A 24,880-nucleotide genomic window follows, 5' to 3' on the forward strand; every position below is an offset into this window, starting at 1 on the left:
CTTTGAATATGTAAATTAACAATAATGCCAGAAACCTCACAAAAGGTATTGTATGCGTCAGCATAAATGAGTGAGAGTGTGAAAAATGTCAAAACAAGCAAGTGATGAAACTCAGAGCAAGAACTTGCCCCCAGTTAAAAGGCGATAAATACTGCAGAGGATAAAGATGAACATGTGGCGATCACAAAAACTGCACCACACTGCTAAACGGTACAATGGTGCAATGCAGGAGCTGCTCACGCATCAGAATGAATCACCAGCATCACCCCCCAAAAACTATCCCTATGCCCTCATTCACTAACAACATTAAATTCTAAGCAAAAGGAGCATCTAAATGCATTAAAGGAGCACTATGTAATGTATAAACTGTACAAAACATAAAATGTCTTAAGAGATTTAGAAAACATGCTCGTTCTGAAACACTGGCTTTTCTGAAAACAATGCTAGAGCCAGCCAGTTCACTGTACTTTAAAATGTCCATTCTAGCCCAGAATTTCTGGTTTTATTTTGGCCTGTGTGATCAAGTCCACAGCCAATTATCCCACCAGCTTGACACATAGAGGTGCCCAGTTGGCCAGAAAAACACTGTGCTGACAGCTTACAGCAAACCAACTGAATCGGATATAGCGCTTTCTAGCAGGCCTAACAATCCTGGACAACAGTCTAAAATCCTCAGTGACACTGTTGGCTCGTCGTTGTCACTCTCAAAAGTGCTTGTTCTTGTTGTATGTCCTCAAACTGACAAGCCATGTGAGAGTTAAGCCTGGGGAGCAGGGCTTGGAGGGGGAAACTACTTTTGAATTGTCATTTTTACATATTGCTCTTTTTAAAGGGATGGTTCACACTCAAGTAGTGGACATTAAACATTTATGAATTTCTTCTGCTGAACACAAAAAAGGAAAATATTCTGAGGAATAGTGGATAAAAGATGCCACTGACATCCATAGTAGGAACATAAAAAAACACCACGCAAGAAAATAGCTGTTTTTTCCAACATTATTCAGTATTTCGTCCTATGTGTTGTACAGGAGAAAGAGAGGTAGATGATGAATAAATGATGACAGAATTTTCATTTTTGGCGGACCTGTTCCTTTAAGTGAGCATGACTGGACTTGAATGTGTTCTGGATATTAGAAAACTGACTGATGCAATTAAGAATAAAATCTAAACTTTACAGTAGCAATGCCTCAGCAGAAAGACATGTTACACACCACTGATCAAAAGTGAAAGTTTGTGGTTTTCATTCAGATCAGTAAAACAGACTTTGGATTTTCCATCTCTGAACGCATTTGAGTTTCCTTGGCTGTGTTTTGAGTCATTGTCCTTCTTAAATGTCTACTCTGGTTTCAACATTATCCTGATAATGTGTATGTTGGATCGAAGCAGCTAATATTAATTTACAATGACGAAGGGCAGAGGATTGCTGAAGAACTACTGAGAGATTTCAGCTGCTGTCGGGGCTTTCACTACCTTTCTAAAGCTCTCTTTCTTCATGTGTTCAATACTTTTTCACGGCGAAATTTCATTTTATCACGCACAACTTAACTTGTAAACCAATCACATTTGTTTTCTTTGCATATGTGGATTTCTTTAGTTGTTACCAATTTCCGGGATAATTTCAAGTCAACATCAACTGTCAACCTTTAAAAATATGTTTACTGAGAATAATGATGACGTGTTCAATATTTATTTTCCGTGCTGTATTTTCCATTACTAGAATAGGACAGTTTTAGAAGGCAAATCCACTTAAAGTATGCACTTTAAACACTTTGTCTGATTTACATATTGCTCTTTTAGAGAAAAAGTTCACACTTGAGTGGTTCTAAACATTTATGAATTTCTTCTGTTGAACAAACAAAAAAAGTCAAATGTTTAGCTATATATCTATTTATTTAATATTATGTTTATTTTCATCTATTTGATATACTTTTTGCCTTGTATCTCGCTGTAGAGCACAGTGGTCTACTATTGTTGCACCTATTTGTGCTTTATGAAAATAAATGTCTGCACACAAACTATCAATGCCAAATGCAAACCATTTAGATATACAGCTATTCAAAAGCAGAGCTAAAATCAATGATTCTACTGATCACTTACAAACTAATTCGAGTGTGAAAAGAGATTAATGTAAATTTAATGTAGCTACCACATATTCATATCGGTTCAGAATTCATGTTGCAATACTTAAGACCATTACTGATGACCTTCGTCTTGTCTCTGCATCATGTATTTGTACTCGGCCTTGTCTTGACTCAAGGTTTTATTTCAAGATCAGCTGCAACTACAGAGATCTCACTAAACTGCCCGTACACTGAGTTTTATTTGATAACATCATCACTGAGGCTGGATGAAAAATTCCTATTTCAAAGGCAATCAATAACTTATTTCTCAACGTATATAATAACATATCTGATTTCTTTGAGAGCTGTTTTCATGAACATGAGCATTGCACACTTCAATGATTTTGAACAAAAGTTCAGTAAAAAACAAGATGTCCTGACTTGGTCTGGACTACAGAACAATGTTTTCAGGAGTAACACCTAAATTTTAAGAGTGAGCTTAGAAAACTCTCTCATCTGTGAACAGTGTCAGAGGAAAACGCAGAATTCACACTTACATATGAGAGGTCAAGATACACAGCCATAGAGAACGGCACATTCTGAACCGACTGTGAACAGCCTACACAAATTGAGGTTTTGAAAATGAATCACAGAGTTTCAGTGAATTTTCTGGCAGATTCATTTACAGTTGTGAGCAATTTACCCTTAATTTTCACCTCAATACAAATGACTCAGAACATCTTCCACCTACAGCATCTTGACAAAGAAAAAAGACTCCAGAAAAACATTAAGCAGAAATGACAGCTAATACCCGAATATCCTGTCTCACCCTCATTCTCATCCCTAAAAAAACATGCTCAATTGCTAAACACCCACAAAGACTTCACAGAAACACTTCAAACCTAAAAATGAAACCTATTTACAAACATAATGACATGATCATCCTGACTGACCCAAATCTAACAGGTTATGTAAAATACACTCATTTTATTATTAGACACTGACTACTGACACAAGCACAGCACCATTGGCAAACAAAAATAAGTGCTTAAAGGAATCATTCTCCCCAAAAAATTAAATGTACTCACAATTTACTGACCCTCATGTGGTTTCATATCTTTATGACTTTCTTTCATCATAAAGAAAAAGCGTTGGAAACCTGTAACCGCTGACTTTCACAGTATACTCAAAGCAATAAAGTTTGCTGTGTGTTTAAAGTACTTATTTAAAATAAGCTGAAACCACATAAATCTTGAGTTTTTTTGGGGACAACATAATTGTTTGTTCAATCCACTTAAATTTGTAAAAACAAAGACATTACTGTTCTAACGTACTGTTCCAATTCAAAGTTTACATCTTGCCAAGTACAGATAAATTTCCTGAATGTGCTGTTGCTCCACCCCTTTTGCCAAGGATGCATCAAGAGGTGACTTGTGTAAACTTGCGAAGTGCATGTATACCAAAATGCATTGTAGCCCAACCAGCGAAAGCTAATGGCGGAGAAGAAAACCCGCACACGGTTTTAAAAATACTGCTCTGTTGTGTCACAAAATAAAGTTTTAAGAGTTTAGGCGAGAATGTAGTTGTTTTAAACTCCAATTGGCTGTACAAAGATACAGAGTCTTTGGCGATGTGCCCTAGCAAACCCTTCTGCCTGTCAGCGGGAGCTTCATCATCACCTGCCACGCCAAGAGCAGCTTTAATGGGCCGATCCTTCTCAAATCTACCACTGGACTGCATCTCTTCATTGTAGTTAAAACATGATATCAAGTATATCTTGTGCATATCTGAAGGACAGTTTTTTGTCTTTTAAACCTATTATTTGTTCTCAAGTGTATTATTTTGGCAGTATTTTGTTTTATAATTGTCTTTAATTGTGTTACTGTGGGCGATGCAGTGGCACCGTAGGTAGTGCTGTCGCCTCACAGCAAGAAGGTCGCTGGTTCGAACCTCGGCTCAGTTGGCATTTCTGTGTGGAGTTTGCATGTTCTCCCTGCGTTCGCATGGGTTTCCTCCGGGTGCTCCGGTTTCCCCCACAGTCCAAAGATATGCGGTACAGGTGAATTGGGTAGGCTAAATTGTCCGTAGTGTATTAGTGTGTGTGTGAATGTTTCCCAGAGATGGGTTGCAGTTGGAAGGGTATCCGCTGCGCAAAAATGTGCTGGATAAGTTGGCGGTTCATTCCGCTGTGGCGACCCCGGATTAATAGGGGACTAAACCGACAAGAAAATGAATGAATGAATGAATGTGTTCCTGTGTTGTATAATTTTTGTCTTTGTTTACCAAATTGCTTAACATTATCTTTATTTTATTGTTTATGTCTTGTACTTTATATTTGTATAATGTCCATCGTAGTTTATTAAATCTGGTAATCAAAGACACGATCCTGTGTATAATAACACATTTAACTTCAAATTCATAGTGACTTATATAGATAAAATAATAAAGCTGCAAGCAGCAATTAGGGGCCAAGCACTTCAGAGCCAGAATGAGCAAAGCAGTCCAGAGGCCAAAAGCAACAAGGTTAGTAAGCAGCATCGGACCAAGTAAAACAATGAGTTTCTGAATACATTTGATGTAATGGCCGAAGGACAAAATGGCTGACCTTGGAAAATCAAACATTGTCCGATTCGGCATGCTCTGCTGGAAGTATCAAGACCAATTCTATGTATTTTTATGTACGGTTGAGAAGTTATAAGCAAAAACAATAATTTTTTGTACCTCTTTTGTACCTTTGGACCACTTGAGGGCAGTGTGCCAAAACGCTGCAGATAACCTCAGACCATAGTTGTCAACACACACCAAGTTTGGTGTGAATATGTCAACAAATTACAAACATATATATTTAAGTCTATTTTCATGATCTCAAAGTTAGATTTGTTCACAAGTAAAACAAAAGGTAATGTACAGTTAAACCAATAAATTCATGGTGAGGTAAGTGATGTTATTAAGTACACTGCCGTTCCATTTAAAGAAGTACCCGGACTTGTGTCCTCGCCTCCTTGGTGTTAGAAAAACAAATATCATGGAAGTCATTGGTTGCAGGTTTCCAGGCTTTTTTAAAATACCTGCTTTTGTGTTCCACAGAAACTAGTGGAGGATGAGTACATGATGACAGAAATTTTTTATTTTTGGGTGAACTGTGCCTTTAAGCAAATTTCAATGCGAGGGCATAACTTCTCTTTAGACTATTCAATGAGACTTACATAACCTGCAGTCTAATTACATCTTAAGGCCAGTTTACCTCAAAGTCACAAAAGAATAACTAATTTTAGACACAAAATGTTCTGAAAAACAGATTTCACAAAAAAAAAAAAAAAACAGAACCCACCTCATCTCCTCCTTTGTCAGTGTTGCGTCCTGACCAGAAAAGGTGGGCACAGATGCTGACTGCACGGCACTGATCGGGCTTCTTCAGCAGTTTGGAGGCCGCCAGAGCACACTGGGTACGAAGGGGCTCATGGTTCTCTTCGCTGAAGCACCGTGTGCGTTCAAACGTGCCAATGATCAGCGTAATGGCGGCCAGCTGTGCCTTGGAATCGCTTATCTCATCTTCATACAGAGAAAATGCCTTGGGACACACAGACGCAAGATTGAGAAGAACTTCCTAAAAAATTCTGCTGGGGTGTGAGAATAAGTGCAATATTTCGATGAGCTAGTCTTCCTCTAAGGACATTACCATTTCATTGTGAATAATGATGATTATGAGATAAAGGAATCGGCAGAGAGTACTTATCTTGATAATGAACAGGAATTATATTAGAATGATTCTCTACCTGAGACATGAACTCGTAGGCCACAGTTTCATGGTTTTCAAAGCCGATCTCGCCTGCCGCCAGAGCGCCCTGGAGGAAGAGCCTTAAGGGTAACTCGGCCAGCTCAGCTTTGATCAGAGCACTGATGGTCTGATGGGCGAATGAGAAAATCTTCTGACATTTCTTTTCCCATTTATCATCCTGTGGAGGAGAAAGATCGACACACGTATATAAAAAACCTTTCTATTATAAACTGTGATTTGAATGAAAGTGCATTTCATTAAGTGTGAAAGTATGACAGATGAGGCTTGCATAACTGTTCTTCCACTAGAAAGGCAAAGTGAACTTTCTTCTCGTCTCTCTATGGATGCCAAATGAGCCTTTAAACATGTTCAATATGTGAGTTTCTTGGATAGAAAACCATTTTCACTTTTTAAAATAACCATCATTCTTTTATGTCAGAACTCTGACTCTGAACAGACATCACTTCATTTTAGGGTTACACGGTTTACAGGTACTATGGTAGTTTTGTGATACTAAGGCTCCAGAATACTGGCGGTGCCACTGTAGTTTGTAAACGGTAGTATCATCATTAAGGGTCTATCTATAAAATACATAATGTAGCAAGTGGAAAACTCACTAAATTGCTCACATGCTTGTTCAACAATAGACCATTTTAATTTTTGATATTTTTGTAATAAATTTCATTTGGTATAGTTTGTATCCTAATTTTAATGTATTGTTTGTTAGTCAGTTATCAACAAATTAAACAAAAAAAAAAAAAAACAATGCACTTTAGGTGAAGCAATGTGCAAATACTTGTTTCAATATATTTTCATTTTTCAAATCAATTTTCATTGATTTGAGTTATGAATTACAGTATTGCAATACTACTTGTTATCACGATACTTCAGCTGGTATAGTATCCTAATGTGAATTAATGGTATGCGACAACCCTAAGTCATTTAAAGCTAATTATTAGTTAATTATTCTCCATACACAACAGATGGGCTGCTGACCTGCTCTCTTAGTTGTACAATAATGGTTTCAACAGTTGACTAGTTAAAAAAATTCTATTTCTATTCAATGTTTTACATAGATGAGTTATTACACAGTGGTTTTATTATAACATCTACACAGCCACCAACCTAAATGTAAAAATAGACTGACAAACTAAATATGTTCAACCTTTAATCACCATGATTAAAAAACTGAAAAAAATCCATAAGAATTGGACTGCATTTTTTTCTCTCTGTAAGTAATCCACCACATGCTAAAATAAAAGCATATGTTCGGGCACATATTGCTGCTGAATTGTTAGCAGAAACAGCAATTTTTTCAACCTGAAAACAGTTACTATTAGCTGCATTTCTCTAATAGTGCATTTTAACTTTTCAGCATCCATAGTGTGGACCATGTGGATAGTTAAATATGTCAGTGGTGTACACTCTAGTGCTGTGTGTAAAAAAGAAGAAAAAAAAGTGAAAATTTTTCATTTCTGTTGGATTCTTAAATCCAGTGTTGTTTTTTTTGTTTTGTTTTGTTTGTTTTTGAAACGTGAACTTACATATAACATGGATGCTTAGCTTTATATATGAAATGGTCTCAACTTTTCAAATTTTGTTGTTTAAATTGAGTACTTTTTTCTTTTCATTCTCTTTAGCTCTTCCTCTTCTCTGTAGTATTAGTTATGGCAACATAAATGGAAAAAAAAGTGTTTGATTACTAACTATATATATTTTAAAGCTCAGATTTATTTGTGGATTGATTAAATAATCATTTTGATTAATTGTTTGAATATTAACTTTATTTGCCTCTTCGGAAGATTGTAATCTAATCTAAATATTTTTCAATAATTTATTAAAATGTATTTTTTTAAGAAAAAGTTAATTTTCAGTGTGAAGCCAAATTAATTTACTTTTTTTGTTTGTTTAATATTTAAATCTATTAATTTCACTAAACAATACACTCACCAGCCACTATTAGGTACACCTATCCAACTGCTTGTTAATTCAAACTTCTAATCAGCCAATCACATGGCAGCAACTCGATGCATTGAGGCAGGAAGACATGATCCAGACGATTTGGTGCAGTTCAAACCGAGCGTCAGAATGGGGAGTAAAGGTGATTTTTAAGTGACCTTGAATGTGGCATGGTTTTTGTGCCCGAACGGGCTGGTCTGAGTATTTCAGAAACTGCTGATCTACTGGGATTTTTCCGTACAAACATCTCTAGGGTTTACAGAGAATAGTCAGAAAAAGTCACCAGTCACACTCACCAGATCTCAATCAAATAGAGCATCACTGGGATGTGATGAAATGGGAGATTCACATTTTAGATGTGCAACCAACAAATCTGCAGCAACTGCATGAAGCTATCATATTAATATGGACCAAACTCTCTTAGGAATATTTCCAGTACCTTGTTGAATCTATGCCACGAAGGATTAAGGCAGTTCTGAAGGGAAAAAGGGTTAAATCCGGTGCTAGTAAGGTGTACCTAATAAAGTGACTAGTAAGTGTATATTTCCCCAATTTTACATAAACTAAATGCATAAAAACAAGCAATTTAATAATTTGCTATAATGTATAATGACACTATAAAAGCAGAATAACCTAATATCATAGTTAACACTGTCAAGCGTTAAACAAAGGATGTTGATTTGGTGGTCCTGGGCATCAACAGGCTTGAAAACCCCTGCTGTACTAAAGCATTATATATAATTGTGAGACCGTCAATGCAATTGCAGCACATTACCAGCATTTCAAATCATTCTATTATGATCGTCCATTTCACTTCGGACAGAGCTTCTAAAGGTTGCCATGTAGAGCGAAGAAAGCGCATTGTTTTTGGGTCATGTCATATCAGATGAGAGTGGGATGTTTGTTGGCTGAATGTGGGACATACTGAGGAGGAGTTCTCTTTGTAACGAAAGGCCAGTTGATACGCAGCGAACACCAGCGGGGGAAGAGTGTGGCGAATCCTCTGGTTCCCTCCAGCGCCAAAGTGTTTCCTGGCAGTGTTTAAAATCTGTAGGAGGCACAAAAGAAAGCATAGATGAATATATCTGAATAATTCATTAAGCAGCATGATGACCTCATCAACAGGAATCAAACAACTTTCACCGGGAGCTAATTAGACGAGATTTGGCTGATGTCAAACAATCATGACATCGTCAGTCATTTGCTTATGATGTTCCATTACGGGATTATTTCTCTTCGGGATCCAGAGCTTGGGAAATGATCAAAGAAACATGCTGTGCTTTCCCCATAAATAAGGAGCACTTAACTGCAGTGCATTTTGATAGACTTCTTTGAGTGGGGTCTAACAATGCTTTGCTCTGTCATATGATGAAAGGAGAGGGTAAAAGAGGAATAGATGTATACCAGATACTGCTGGTCAGGGTCGTCTGAATGCAGCAGATGAATGAAGCGGCCCACTAGGCTCTGTTCCTCTGCAAAGTCCTCTGGGTCCGGATCCTCAGCAGGCTGATCAGGCTGGTCCTGGATCAGCGTAGACACCAGGTTCAGGATCGCATCGACCTGTATGGAAAAAAATCATGAGGTTATGCCTGGAATGCAGGGTGTGTGTGTGTGTGTGTGTGTGTGTACATGTATAAATAAAACATATCAACAGAATGTTGTTTGGTGGTCCTAAAATACACCAAAAGTGCATTATAATTGTATTTTGCGCAGTATTGTGATATTATGATGCTATATTAAGAAGTGTAGATGTATTTTAAGCCAAACTGATTTCTCAAATCCATCTTATCATAGAGGAACATTGACAAGCAAGCTAATGTAAAGTAGTATTAAATTATATTTAAACGTCATGTAAACGCTTCATCCCGACAGAAATCAAAGGTTTCGAGTTTCAACATTCTCAAATTAAGGCTAATAGAGCTGTATAATTCCATCATAGCTTGGCTTCATCCAGCCATTATTGCTGCAATTTTGTGGTTTAAAGTCATTGTATTTGAACTGCTCCTCTTATGTAGCCGGTGCTCCCTGATGGTAAGATGAGTGGGTGAAATAAAAGAAGGGGCTTTTTTTGGCACAGTCCTCAGAAAAGCACCAAAAGTCTTCAACAGAGGAATATCAATATACTCCTGCATCAGTGTGAATGCCAGGCCTGTCTGATTAATAGCTGACCTGTATCCTCTGGAGTCAAAGATTTTAGGGAGAGTTAACAATGCACCTTTGAAGAAAACAGACAGAGTAAACCCCTGGGCTTGTGTGAAAGCCGTATAAAGCCAAAGGCAATCAAAAACCTCTGCAGTGCTTTAAGCCCACGGCACACAGCGTAATAAAAGATGAAGCCAACCGCAGACCACCTGAACCTGTCAGTCTCCTTCAATTAAAGGAGCAAATGACTCAAAGGCCTGTTACATATTTATATATTCAAAACGCCACTTGAAAGTTTGCTAATTTAAAAGAAAATTCTGCATAAATTTAACAAACATCAGAACTTCATTTCATAATACACCAATCCTTATATTTTCCCCGACTTACAGAGGGGTGCATGAATGACACCAAAATATGTATGAATAATTTACTGTCACTTCCTTCAAGATTTTCCTATGATGTTTTTTTTTTCAGTAAAATAATGCCTGTAGTAAAAATAACTCGACACTTCAACATTTTGATCTACAAAATAAATTAGATGCACCCCTATCAAACACATGAATTGTAAAGCTGTATTTTGTATTTTTTAAAATACATTTATTAAAATAGATAATATTTTTGGAAAATTATTCATTCATTCATTTAATCCTTCATTAGTCCTTTATTTATCAAGGGTCGCAACACCAGAATGAACTGCCAACTATTCCAACATATGTTTTACCCAGCAGGTGCCCTTCCAGCCACAACCAAGTACTGGGAAACACCCATATACTCTCGCATTCTCACATACACCTGTCTTTCCACCTGGCCAAGACAGGACCTGAATGAGTGACTTTCTTGCTGTGAGAACATGCCACCTCTTTTGGAATATTAAATTAAATATTTTAACATATAAAATAAAAAAGGAACTAGGCATGAACATCTGGAGTGCAAATGATGTTGTCGTTGTACAACAAAATGTCTCTGGTAAACATAATTTGATGATACTTGAACATTAACTGAAAACCCCATAGGACAAACTTGAAGGAATTAGTGGCGATTTATTCTTCATCCCTGCACCAAAACAAAACAAGTGAAGTAAAACAAATGAGAGGTTTTCTTTAAAAGTTTGGGTTCTGTAAGAAACTTTAAAAAGTACTGATGGTTCAGAAGTGAGATCTATAATGTTACAAAGCTTTCAGTTTTAAGTAACTAATGTACTTTTGAAATCTCTATTTATCAGAGAGAAAACTAATCAAAGTGTTTACCAAAATATCAAATGGAATAACTGTTTTCATCAGTGATAATAAGAAATATTATTTTAGCACCATGTCAGAAAATTAGAATCTATACTGAAAGAATCACTTTAAAAAAACAGAAAGATTTTTAAAATCGCAATAACATTTCACAATAGTACTGTTTTTCGCTGTATTTTTGATCAAACAAATGCATTACTGGTAAATAAATTCTTTTAGAAATGAAATAAAAAATCGTTGATTGCGAAATAGAGGGAGCATTTTCTTTAGGTGTGGGAATACATTTGCACATAAAACGAGAGGTCGAACAACACAGCGTTCCTGAATCCTGACGTTATTTCGGAACAGCATATCTGTGATTTCCTTGTTCTTATTAAACACTGGTATAGCCATTGCTCACGACTGTTATACAGGCTGAACGCATGACCAATGCTTTCTGCACATTCTTTTTTTTCACACCGTCTGTGTGTGCATCTTCTGCATAACAGTCCTCAAAGCGGGTTTTACCAACATGGGAGAGCAAAGTGAAGATGCGGTTGTCCTTAAGCTTGCATTAAAAAACGGTCAGTTTACAGTTAGGAAACTCACATCAGGCAAGTCTGATGTACGGAAGTCTTTTTCAAGGATCATAGACACAATTGAAAAAAAAATTACCTTTTGCCTGATAATACCTTAAAGTTTTACCCTTTAGCAGTCACAAGACTAGAACCTCATGTTTAAGGCGGCACTCATGTCTCATCCCAAAGAGGCAAACAAAACTAACATTTAGCCTACAATCCTTACACAACCTTTAGTTTTATCTGGTATCTCTCTCTTTTGGTAGTGCCCAATTTAAAAGTGAGATTTTGAAAACCAGATCTAAATTTAGCAGGAACGGTCAGTTGGGCAGAAACTTATAATAAGTGGGCAACGGGTGAACAAAGGCTGAATATACAGCCAGAGCGGCTGGATGCAGAATAAAACCTTGCGGGACCTACAACAAAAAAAAATCTGCCCCACACAGTCCTCTATTCCAAACTTTTAAACATCAATTTATGTCCATATTGAAAAGATAGCAAAAAATTGTAGGGGTTCACAGACATTCTCATAATTTTGTGAAAATTAAAAGAAATAAGCACATCTGGTTAAAGCACCGTATGTGATACAAACCTGATCTTGGGCCACGATTATGGTGTTGTAGTCCAGAATGTTGCTCAGCACGTAGCAGCTCATGCTTTTGCGTGACTCATAATCGAAGTACTCGAAGAGCGGAGGGAAATGCTTGAGCTGGAGCACAGTTAGGATATTATTGTACGTGTCCACAGGGATCTTTAGTAGCCTGGTCAGTTCTTTAGACACCGCGCTGCTGGTGGCAATGCTGCACAAAAACACATGAAAGAAATCAAACAGAAGCAGGAACACTAATGTAGTAATGAGTGACCTTACTACTGTGGTTATATGCAGTTTAAAAGGAAATAAAAGGAATTTCCCAACCTACGCATACCTACGCTTTTATATAACCCAGGCAAAGCAGCACAGCTATGTGGCAAAATCACACCAAGATGTTTAAAGTGGCTAAATAAATGATCCATGAAAAACAAATTCAGCATTTACAAATATTTTAACCCTATATCAGGTGAAGAACCATATATGGTAACTTCATTGACAATCATTCAATGGTCATAAATAAGCCAGTTTTTTTTTTCAAATGAGCATTTAATGAGTGCACTACAAAGGGTTAAATGCATAATAGGAAAAACAATGAAATCATTACCAAAACATAACTCGGTATAAGATTCTGTCAGTATGTTAACCATGGCAGAGCTTCCCACACATTAGAATTTACTTTGGTGGGCCGCCCAGGTATATTAAGGGTATATCAAGTATATTTAGTGACACATTTTTTATTTATTTACTGTTATTAACATCCTTTACATTATTTATTTTTTTGTATCTGCCCGATAACCAAACACCCACGATCGATTAAGTAGTGGAAAATCTTCTCTAATTTACCCGTTTCGTTCAGTTTGCGGGAGACCTGTCAACACTCCCACAGCCTCACATGCACTACAAATCCACAGAGACTTGCACCTTTTTGGGACTAACAAAATTTGTAAAATGTCAGGGGTTTAACTTTTTATTTAGCTTTCTTAAGCTTATATGCATGTTTTGCATCACCCTTTACTTAAACCTACTTTTACTTGGCGCACACACTGTTGCGAGAGCAAAAGAAACATTAAACATTTTTTTTTTTTTTCGAAACGACTCAGAAAAACTTTACTATATACTCAAAGAGGACAAAATGACTGATCTAAACTGGCTGCAATATGTATATACACCAATAGTAATGGTTAATCAACGCATTTGCCTTATTTAAATAATCTACAGGTTTTAATTTTGCAATTATGACAATTTTTTAGAGTTATTGTCTGATTTTATTCCTATTTCTATCATTTATTTCTCATTCACTGATTATTTTTTAAATTTGATGATGTTGATGTATTACATGGGCTATTTTATATACATAGCTAAAATGCATTGACATTCAAGTTTGCTTTGAACTTAAAAGAAAATTAAAGAGTGAAGCAGATTTTACCCGTCAGTGGGTGCACATGGCTCCTGAAAACCATAAGAGAAATTCTGGATGTCTTTTTTTTTCTTACCTTATCACATTAAAAAGAAACAGAGCATAATGGAGTAAATTAAATAAAATTATGGTTAAAATTTAAATTATGTGGTGTTTGTCACTTATAGATAACCATTGATGTGATTTAGGTAAATAGTGAGTTTTAATTCGGCTACCACCGCAAGTATACTTCAAACCTGTGGGAAGCACTGGATAAAAAATTTTCCAGTTTTATGGTATTGTGATTACTGCTCTAAAATTCATTCTTTTTAAATGTCTGGGTAAAAAACAGCCACAATTTTCCCCCCCATTGAACAATATGTATTTCATTTTAAGAAACATTTATAATGTTTTGGAACGTGTCGAGCTAAATAATTAAAATGAATCATTGACTGTTCTTTAGTTTTAAAAACACAGTTTTCTTTAAAACTTAATGCATTTTTGGCTATCTTTCTTTTCTGTGGATATACAGTAAATAACCCACTGCACTGTTTAGGTCCATAGTTAGTACATAGCATGTTTGTGTTCAAGCGATGTGTTTTTTACATGTGTTGTTTCGTGGACTGACCAGTAGCTCTTATTGTGGATGCTGGAGATATTGTTACCCCAAGTAAAAAAATTAAATAGTCTTTGAGAAAAAAATAACAACAACTCAGTTATACCCTGCAAAAGGTATACCCAAACAAATTGTGGATTAAAAACAGCGACTTTTCCAAACTGTGGTAAACCATGAAAGCGGTTATCATACATGTCTAAACAGGAGTGCTGAAGTGTCAGCTAGTCTCAAACACCAGCCCATAGCATGACTTGACCCTGTGCAGTGATCAGTCATTCAGTGTGGCTGTAAACAGTGAGTCATCATGTCTATGTGGCTTCCCATCCACCCGCAAAATTACTGGGTGTCTGATAAGATTTTAGACGTCATCAAAACAACACACAAAAAAACCCTTTTCATTTGGGGGAGCTATTATTAACACACGAGGACAAAAGGAAAATGTTAACGAAGACAGCAAAACAACTAGATTTCATAGCTGCATTCTAATAGAGGATATGCATAATCTGTTTTGATGTTGAAGTATTTTACACTACTGACCCTATTAAGTGCACTCAAAAAATGTATTTTAGTTCAGACTAAAGGAAATAATTTGCTTTTTAAAATGTTATGCATGTCTTGTACTCTTACACTCACCAGTGTGTGTTTTTATACTGAAGATTTGTTGAAGAATAAAAAATTATGAAGTATAAAAGCAGCAGCCATGGAAATAATATTTTTGTGCCTATTATGCAGAGGTGTCGTTTGTCAACAGGAAAATGCCGGATCCAAACACTTGCTAAATTAAATGTCATATTTTAATGACGGTGATCGACTACGTAGACCACATTCAGTCAGTTACAACAGTCACTGTGTCAGATTATGCGACATTGACTAGATTAAATCTTGACATGTCCTGAGTAACAAACATCCCAGACTTACCATTGCTTCATGACTGATTGAGTGACATCTACAACCCACACGCAGGCATCAAGAAACCACATAAATGACAAACCTAGCACATCTGAAAGTTAAATGTCTCCATAATTATCTATTGAGTGTTTCCCACAAGCGAATGTTTTCCCATTCATATGTGTGTATTTGTGTTTTCTGAATGTAAACAATAGATAAGTAGATTCATTCTGTGCCAGCAAGAGGTGCTTTTGGAGCTGCAACGACTGTAAACAAAGCCCTGCACTCACAAACGCTAACGTTACTTCGAATTAAATTGACAGCAAAACTTTCTGTACACAAATGGTTACCTTCAAAGACAAATAATCAATGTATAGGAAACACAGTCATTATGTTCTTATTGTCAATAACACCATAGTGAATTGTTAGCTTACATAATAATTCTAGTACACACCGGGCTGTTGAAGTGCCTCATAGGCTATCTATAAATTTAATTATAGAACTACATGTAACAAAGTTGTACTGCTAAGGTGCACCAATGGAAATCATTGTGTGCGTTCTGCAAGTGGTGTGTGTATTTGTCATTTCTTTATCCATGTGTGTCAAGTTAGCTTTGTATATGTATTTTAAGATTTGTATTTTAAGATAAATAAAATAAGAGCAGCAAGTTATTTAATAATATTATTATTTTTTTAATTGTTCTGGCTTTGATTGGTCTCCTTTGGAAGTCTTGCAATTTCGTTTTTAAAGTGATAGCTCACCCAAAACTGAAAATCCTGTCACTATTTACTCACCCTTTGCTGGTTCCAAACCTGTTTCAATTAAAAGAAGACATTCTAAAGGATGTTGGAAACTTATTACCATTAACTTTCATACTATTTGTTTTTTCAGTAATACTTTATAATAACTAAACACTATGAATCATTTGTTAAGCATTAGTAAATAGTTATTTCATTATCTGTTTAGCACTTACTCTACGTTAGACGCTATAAGCAATTTACCATTACAGCTACGAATACTGTATTGTTGACTTATAAACATGCATAAGAAGTTTATATAAGTCAAGAATACATGATTAGTAGCTGCACTGTAAAAAATGCAGGGTTCCACACAATTCATTCATGTTGCCCAAACACAAATTGAAACACAAATTGAAACACAAAAACACAACACAAAAAGTTGACTTAACACTATTAACAAATTTATGTGGATTGAACATAAAAAATTAAGTTGTCCCAATGAAATCTCAAGAATTGTGTTGATTCAGTCCATTTTAAGTTATTATGAACGAGTAAAAAATAATATTTTTTGAGTGTGTATCAATAAACCACTTACAAATGTTTAATAAAGTAGAGTTAATGCTTAACAGATAATGAAATAACTATTTGCTAATGCTTAATAAATAAATTATGGCGAGAGGTTATTATATAGTGTTCCCGAAAGAATCTCATAAAGGTTTGGAATCACTTGAGGGCGAGTAAAGAGACAGTAAATTTTAATTTTAGGGTGAACGATCCCTTTAAATGATTTTTAAAAACATACTGTCCACTATAAAAATATAAAATGTTTACATTATTTACAGGTTTTTTTTCCCCAATCGCCAACAAGTGCTTGCCAATACTTCAGATACTTTTTCTAAACTCTTAATACAGAATTACACCTACAAAACACAATTGGCCAAATGAATAATTTACTTGTATATGTACTAACTCTTTATTTTAAAATAAAGCACATCTTCCTCTGCACACACTAACTTTACCAAAACACTGGAAATCTGACTCAAACTGAAATGCTTCTGACAAAGAATAACACTTATTTTCACTTCACAAGGTACATACAGTTAATCAAAGTACACCAGGTTTCAAAATACTGGTTATTGCTGACATTACACAAACTTTTGTGTTTCAATTTTACAGGTATTTGCATGCAAAACAAGCAAACCACCGTTTTGACACTAAATGTCTTGCTTGAGAACTGTATGTCCACATGTACAGTAATGTTCACATTCAAAAGCATTCCAGTAAAAAGCAAATTAGGTTTTTTCCTTTACTGTTTGCTACAGGAGGTAATGTAGAAACACTGTATGATAGAACAGAAGATGTTTTCAGTATAGCTTCCAGTGAACAAATTAGCCAAGAGACACACAGGGGCATTCTGAACAAATAACAACAGCAAAAAGCCAAGATAAAAAGCACCAAATTACTGTTTATAATCAAACATTACTCCTCTAAATTACTTCTTTCACCGTATACAGTTGCCACAGAGTGATGCTGTGATCACACTAGAGTTTTGCGTGTGAAAATTTGTTGTTCGGCGCTGCAAAAAAGGGGCGGGATTAAACAAGATTATTAGACATTTAAAAAAGTGAGTGATTGGTCCATGTTTTAAATTTGAGTCCAGAGAGCTCATATTTCTACCTTCGATTCGTCTCACGCAATCATGTGATGCGATTTTGCTAGCGAGTTCACTAAGCTTAAACTTTCCAACACAGAAAACTGCGAAACCTGTCGCACAAGCTTGCATTTCCGGTCTGACACATTCGCGTGCATATAAATTGAAGTCTATGGGAAGAAAAGTGCAGTGTGACCGCAGCTCAAGCCAGAATGGAATCAGATGTGGCTGGCCTAATTTACCCAACATATATCAGCTGTGTCATTTATTCAATTGTTTGTTTATTATCAGCTGAAATATATTTTTGATATCAATATTTTTTTTGAATTAATATAATTGCAGAAGCAAAGGTTTTGATACTGTATCTAAGGTTTGGAATATTGCTTTTGCTATTGTGGGATGTTGTGTGTTAACATTCGTAAATTCTACAAAAGCATTCCATCATCTTGTAGGGAGGTATGGCTTGTCTGTTAAGAAAATATAAACACTGTGGAAATGTGCTCACTGACTGCATAGTGGGTGAAAATGACATGAAATGTGAGAACAGTACGGCCACAAAAGACCGATGCAGTGCTAATTGCGTTTAGAGTTTTTAAAATGAGAAAACTGGTTGGACAAACTGTAATATATAAGGCTGATGCATGCTAATTGGATGGTCCCCTGTTAATTTTTGCCAGACTCTGCCAGATACTCTAAAGTTGCCTCTGCTACTAAGAATGTCAATGGCTGCTGGTTTCCAAAATTCTGCAGAATAACAAGACATTTTTATTTCTAGACGAGCTATCCCTTTAAGACATTTTTTTTTTAATTCGCTTGTTGTTGTATTCTCAGGAATCCTGGCGAAGAATACTAAAATTCAACTTATTATTATTATTATTATTATTTCTCCCTGCAGCAATGACAAAGACCCTGTTCAGGGTTATGGAGAAACTCTCCGCCTCAAGTGAGCCGTTTTAGGATTTAGAAATCCAATTTTAGAAGATTTTAAATATGAAAAAAGAAGATAAAAAAAAAATAACCCACTGACGTGCACCCTGCTGACAGTGAAACGTGGGCATGCAACAACAGCTCGAGTCTACAATGCAAACGTCAATGATATACGTCATCTGAGAAACATCACTAGCATAACACCAACCAGTTTAAACTCGATGCTAAAGAGAGAAAGCATGAATAACTCCTTCTAACAGAAATCCAGTGCAATACAACAATCCAGCAATTAATATTAGTGTTATCCTTGATCCCAGCTGACAACACTGTATACCAGGTTATAAACAAACAGTCATTACAATTATTTGATAAGAAAGGTGGCTTTGATTGAAGAGAAAAACAGTAACCCAAATACAAATAAAACAGGAAAATTCTACTTGTATATTGTTATTAAATTATAACCACCTACACATGGATTATTCGCAGGGGCAAAACAACTATATTGTTCTTTTATTGCAAAATGAAGCTAAATACAGAAATCAAGCACTACAACCACCCAGAAACACACTAGCGGTGCTAAAGAGAGTGGGTGTCACTTTGGCCATGTGCTGATCTGCTGAATGGAGTGAGAAAAACAGCTCAACTAATACTCACTGTTCCAGGTTCAGCTTGTTGAAAATCTCCACAGTGCTTTCCAACACTTTATCCACATAATCCACACGGTCAGGATAGCACTTCATGGCCAGATTGATGAGAGACACTTGGAGTGAAACAACATCTTCAGAGGGCATGTCCTGACGAGACTAATGAGGAAAAAATGAAGTTGACGATGTTAAACTATAACATCTAAGGAAGCGATTTTACTAAACTACTCAATGTGTTTTTAAAATGCATTGCACGATAGTATACCTGTATGACAGTTGCCACTTGCTGTGAGAAAATATCAAATAACTTGATTTCAGCAGGGATTCCAGGTCCATCTTCTCTGTGAGCAAACAGGGCCAATCTTTGGAGAAACACAATCAAAAATGAAAATGAAGATGTAGTCAAGACAAAAAGTATTAATTGTATGCCATTTCTAACCAACTAAAAGATGTTTATTGTGGAGGAAAGGATATGCAAATAATAATCTTATATGCAATAATTGGCTACCTATCAATAAGAGCGATGATGATGTTCTTGACATTCACGTTTTGGTGCAGCTCGGCACAGGAACGAAGGAACGGGTTCAATGTCTGCAGGTGGAACTCATCCGGAAAGACCTACAGGAACAAAGTGCAGGCAAAATTGCCAGGTCATGCCCACATCTACTAAAAATAATTGGAGAAAATGGGAGCATGTTCAAAGCCAGTGATTTCTGTACCTGTATGATGCACTCCATGAGGTATTCCTGTGCTAGAGAGTCTCTACAGTTCACCACCTGCTCCAAGACCCCAGACAGCACGATCTGTGGGGAGTCAACACATATTTGCAGTGTGCCTTGTTAGTGCTGCCAAATCTTTTTGCAAACATGTAAACAGAAATATTCGCAGCACTAGTCTACAATCTCCTGCTGACAGCTTACAAAATTATGCTGCAATCAGTAACGCTATTGGTGGCATAAACCATACACTACTGCTCAACACCTAATATAATACTTTCCTAATTTTGCAATACAATTGTACTCCTGTGATGGCAAAGCTGAATTGTCAATGTCTTCTGTGTCACATGATCCATTTAAGATTATTTTGCTATGCAGATTTCATGCTCAATCATTTTTCCATCATTGTTTGAAGGAACAGTTCAGTCCAAAAAAACTATTGGGCAAATTTATTTTATTTTTTTCATTAATGAAGATTTTAGATGAAAATGTGGTCTTTGGTGTTTCATGCAATGCAATATTAAACAACACTATAAGTCACATCACATCACTCTCGACCTTACATTGAACATTACTTATTACAATAAGGACCTTTACTCCATAGCCTCTGGCAAATGTCCTGGAGGAAGAATTGTTTTTTCAAATTAATCACTCCAGTGAATCATTTATTTAAAAAAAAAATGATGAAACATTTTAGCAAATCACATAATCTAAACCTTTTGAAACTGTTTGCATCTAACATTTGGACATGTCTTCTCGGCTGGACATTTTATTTATAGTTACAAAAATTTGTTTCCCCAAAAATCCTGTATTGTTATTATTGAATGATAACTTTTAACTCCCCTTAAATGCAAAAGTCTGTAAATCTTGGTTAGCTTCCTCAACTGCTACAAACAAAATGTTGGTAAGAGGTGGAAACCCCTCATGATTCCTCTGTTAAGCACTGGTTGCACTCACTATATGGAAATACTGTACCTAGAACTACCTAGTCTTCAGAATCAACCATGCAAAACTCGACAATTTGAAGGTGTGGACAATCTATATATGTGACATCAAAAAGAAGAAATCTTAGACACTTAACCCTCATCTGAAAGTTGTAATTTATTTACTTACTTGGTCTAAACTACAGTTATCCTGTGTTTCCTGATGTGCATATAAAGTGGTGGAGGGATGGGGTATATATACACAGGTAAATAGCTGTTAAAATTTTTTTTTATCTGATTGTAAAAAAGAAAAAAAAACTTGAATGAAAAAGCAAAATTTATTATTTAAAACTTTGGGGGGGGGGGGGGGGGGGGGGGGATATGTAAGGGGAAAAAAGGTGTTTTTAAAGTTGTGGCCTAATGGTTAGGGCTTGTAATTGAAAGGTTACAGGTTAAATTCCTGGTCCCAGCAGGAATTGAAGAAAGGAAGCACATTCTCTCTATATTTTATAGCAAGCCAAAGTGCCCCTGAGCAAGCCACTGTACCTCTAATTGCTCCCCGGGTGCTGGAAGCTAAAGCTGCTCTGGGTGTACGCTCACTGTGTGTGTTTATGTGTGTATGCGTGCTCTCACTCAAAATGTGTGTGTGTGTGCACTTGGTATGGGTAAAACCATAGTTGACAAGACTCACTTCACTTTGCTATTACTTACTAAGAGCAGAACCAGATTTCCACTACATCATAACACCAACAGAAGGATCAGTTTTTTTAAACAAGGAGAAAAACCTTCTAAAAGTTGTCAAAAAGACAAAAAGTTGTCAAAACAAATAGTTTTTACCTAATTACACAATTCTACAGATTAAAGGTTACAGTTTAAGTTCAGTTTTTGCATTGCTCTCAAATTAACATACGCTATATGAATTACCATGAACAAAAATAATCCACTTGAGCTAAAAATCATCAATGATCAAATCAATGATCAAATGAAGAAAAAAAAAGTTCCCTACAACTAGGGAAAGTATTGAACATCACCATTTCCTAAAGGTTGACAGGTGATGTTGACTTGAGATTTTCGCCAGATGTTTGTAACAACCATATGAGAGGTGTCTTTAACCTTTGGTGCTGCCAACACCAAAAAAAGCCTTCTATACAAAGTATTAAATACGTTTCAGTAGTTCAGTACTTCCTTCTTGTGTCATTCCATTGTTATAACAAATAACTACTTTTTCAGATTTTTTGTCTTGTTTTGCTGTTTGTATTTTTACCAAAATCTGGTTCAATTCCATGTCAGCAGTTCCTTTAAAATATTTCTCCAAAAAAAAAAAACATGTTCAATACTTTTTTCCCTACTGTACATCTTTGGTGACCTAAGGGTTACAAACACTAAATATTAATATTTGAGGAATGTTAAAATGTTGATTGATTGAAAAACTGATTGATTGAGGAAAAAAGTTTGTAACTTCTGGCTTGCAAATTAAATTCAGTAAATTTTTTTTCAACCACCTTTTCCAAAACTAAAACTTGTGGTTCTAAAAATTAATGGAGGTTTTAGAGAAATGTGACTGACATGAATATGCAAGCCATTTTCTTTAATGGTAGAATACTGATTATGCCATACGAAGCTAAAAAAAAGTTCATTTACCTCTGATTAATCTTAACAAGCTTAACACTTAAGTGCATCTGAAAAGCTGATCTGCAGGCAAAGTGTGATGCATATGTATGTGCGCTTAAATTTAAAAATCAAATGAGAACATATTGAGTCCATCACATTGTTAATTCATGAACGTGAACACGAAGCGCTTTGACAAACAGCCATCAAAAGATTCAGTAACCTCTTATGCAGTTGTCGTGCCATCAATGGCTCTTTTACCCAGTGATTATGCTAAGTGCTAGCTTGAGGTTCCTAGCCTTTGCCACAAATAAACAGGTAATCAAGGTCAAATCTAATTTCAATGCACCCTTTTAAACCTTTAACAGGGCTCAAGCGAAAGATCATTTGAAACCAAAACACACCTGTTTGTACTTTTCCACATTGACGCCTTCCAGCTGGCTCAGGCGGACCAGATTAGTTCCAACGAGGATGCGCAGCTCTTGCCTCTCTTTCTCTCTCTTTTCTCGGTCCCTGCTGTGTCCCTGATGCTGCATTCGCACCCACAGTTTATTCATCTCCGCAAAATTCAGCAGCACAAAGTCAATGGAGTCATTAATGTCTCCGGTCATCTCTTCCCTAAATCAAACAGGAAAGCACATCGGTATTCATGCAGTCTTTAACCGGTAATACGATTTTGTAATGATTCATTTTGTCAAAAGCTGTCTGAGTGTTCTGTAAGCACTGAACGTGGGGAAATAAGCTTTTCAGTGATGGATTGAATTGTGGTTTAGCAAGTAGGATTATGCTACGCTATCACTGAAATTGCTCGGTGCGTGACACAACACTCTCTCGAGCTACTTGAGGAGCAATCACAGTCATTAGACACGGAGTATCATACTCGGCCTGTTCTCCGTCATCTGGCAGGATGTTGCGCGTGCATTGCAGCAGGTAGTTTCTGAGAAAAAGGCCACGCAGTGGATGCTGCACCCCGCGACACATCTCCACCAGGTCCTTCAGTATGTCTTTGCGGGACTGGGGGAAAGAGCGAACGTACACCACTCCAACAGTTATCAACAAGTACCTGAGAAGTCAGAGAAGACGAGACATAAATGAGTGATGGGATTCACTGACCATACAAAAAAAAAAGATAAAGATACACAAGATACTACCCCAAAATCAGAAAAAAGCTGGGAGCGTTTGGAAAATGCAAATAATAAAACAAAGTAGTGAATTCTAAATTCACTTTGACTTGTATTTCATGGCAGACAATACAACAAACCTTATTTAAAGTGTTCGTCATGATTTTTATTGTTTGGTTTTTGCCAAAATAAACATGTATTCCAATTTAGGTTATTGCTATATTCTTGATGCAGTGCTGCCTGAAGGATCGGAAATCACGGTAGTTTAGCTTAGCCTTGCACCCTTGTCTTTTACGCACTGAAATTCCACCAGATTCCTTGAATCTTTTAATTATGCTATGAACTATTGAAGGTGAAATATCTGAGGCCCAATCCCAATTCTATCTACCCCTTCCCCCTTGAAACAGAGTGTGAAGGGGAAGGGCTTCAAAATTTACCCCTAAGAATTGGGACAGCACTACAACACCTTCACACGTCATCATATGTCATCACGATGAGATCAGACGATGGTGACTGCTGCAGTTATTCCAGTTGTGTTATTTTTTATATTTATCTTCAGGAAATCACTGAAGGCATATATCATGTTATCATAACAATATAATATGGCAATAAGATTGTAACTGTACTGTGTATTTACACTGAGGCCATATTTATCTATGTAAACACACAAAAACAACAAAAGCATTAAAGCAGACACTGTAAAAAGGTCATTCCCAGCCACTTGAGTTTTCTGACAGGGTATTCGGGTGTCATAAAGTGTCATCAAGTGACTGAATGTTGTGGGACTACTAAACAGTAGTTATTATTATGGATTACGGATGGCACAATTTAGCGTTTTTTATTTTAGCATTTATTTTAAGAATGACAGTAAAACAGTAATGCCGTTATGAATGTATTATAACATATGCTTGTTTGTTCTAAAAATTCACAATAATGACAAAAATATATATAGCTTTTTGTGCATCTCCTAACTTCTGTGTGCATTTGTTGTAGGGTTGTTGCTAGATCAGATACGGAAGTTAACAAGAATAATTACTTATTAAAAATTCCTATTTATGGTAATTTATTAACATCTACCCCCACCCCAACCATCACAGTAATGTAAAAACAGTCATTGTACCAAGTATTATTTATGTTATTTATTAAATTACCCAAAAGTGTGTATTTTATTAAGGCCTACCACCACCCCAACCCTAAACCCAACAGTCATAGTACTGTAAAAATATTCATTATTGTTATACAGTGTCACAAAAATTATGCTATATTGATGTGCGTATCCGCAGCTGTAACCTCTCTAGACTTAACTCCGTTTGTAAATGGTGTATTC

At 36.2% G+C, this 24,880-nt stretch overlaps 1 protein-coding gene across 1 annotated transcript in view; it reads right to left on the minus strand.

Annotated features, from left to right (window-relative positions):
- Nucleotides 1-24,880, minus strand: part of vps35 (VPS35 retromer complex component) — a 55,256-nt gene that overhangs the window by 11,398 nt on the left and 18,978 nt on the right. The window contains exons 5-15 of the mRNA NM_001025517.2: nt 23,313-23,495; nt 22,837-23,050; nt 19,905-19,988; nt 19,694-19,803; nt 19,451-19,547; nt 19,196-19,344; nt 12,324-12,531; nt 9,202-9,357; nt 8,723-8,845; nt 5,837-6,016; nt 5,392-5,631 (exon numbers count right to left, since the gene is read on the minus strand). Coding sequence (NP_001020688.2) covers nt 5,392-5,631; nt 5,837-6,016; nt 8,723-8,845; nt 9,202-9,357; nt 12,324-12,531; nt 19,196-19,344; nt 19,451-19,547; nt 19,694-19,803; nt 19,905-19,988; nt 22,837-23,050; nt 23,313-23,495 — 1,744 coding nt within the window. The remainder of the gene's footprint in view (nt 1-5,391; nt 5,632-5,836; nt 6,017-8,722; nt 8,846-9,201; nt 9,358-12,323; nt 12,532-19,195; nt 19,345-19,450; nt 19,548-19,693; nt 19,804-19,904; nt 19,989-22,836; nt 23,051-23,312; nt 23,496-24,880) is intronic.

Source organism: Danio rerio, chromosome 7 (assembly GCF_049306965.1).
Source record: "Danio rerio strain Tuebingen ecotype United States chromosome 7, GRCz12tu, whole genome shotgun sequence".
NCBI classification, from domain to species: Eukaryota; Metazoa; Chordata; class Actinopteri; order Cypriniformes; family Danionidae; genus Danio; species Danio rerio.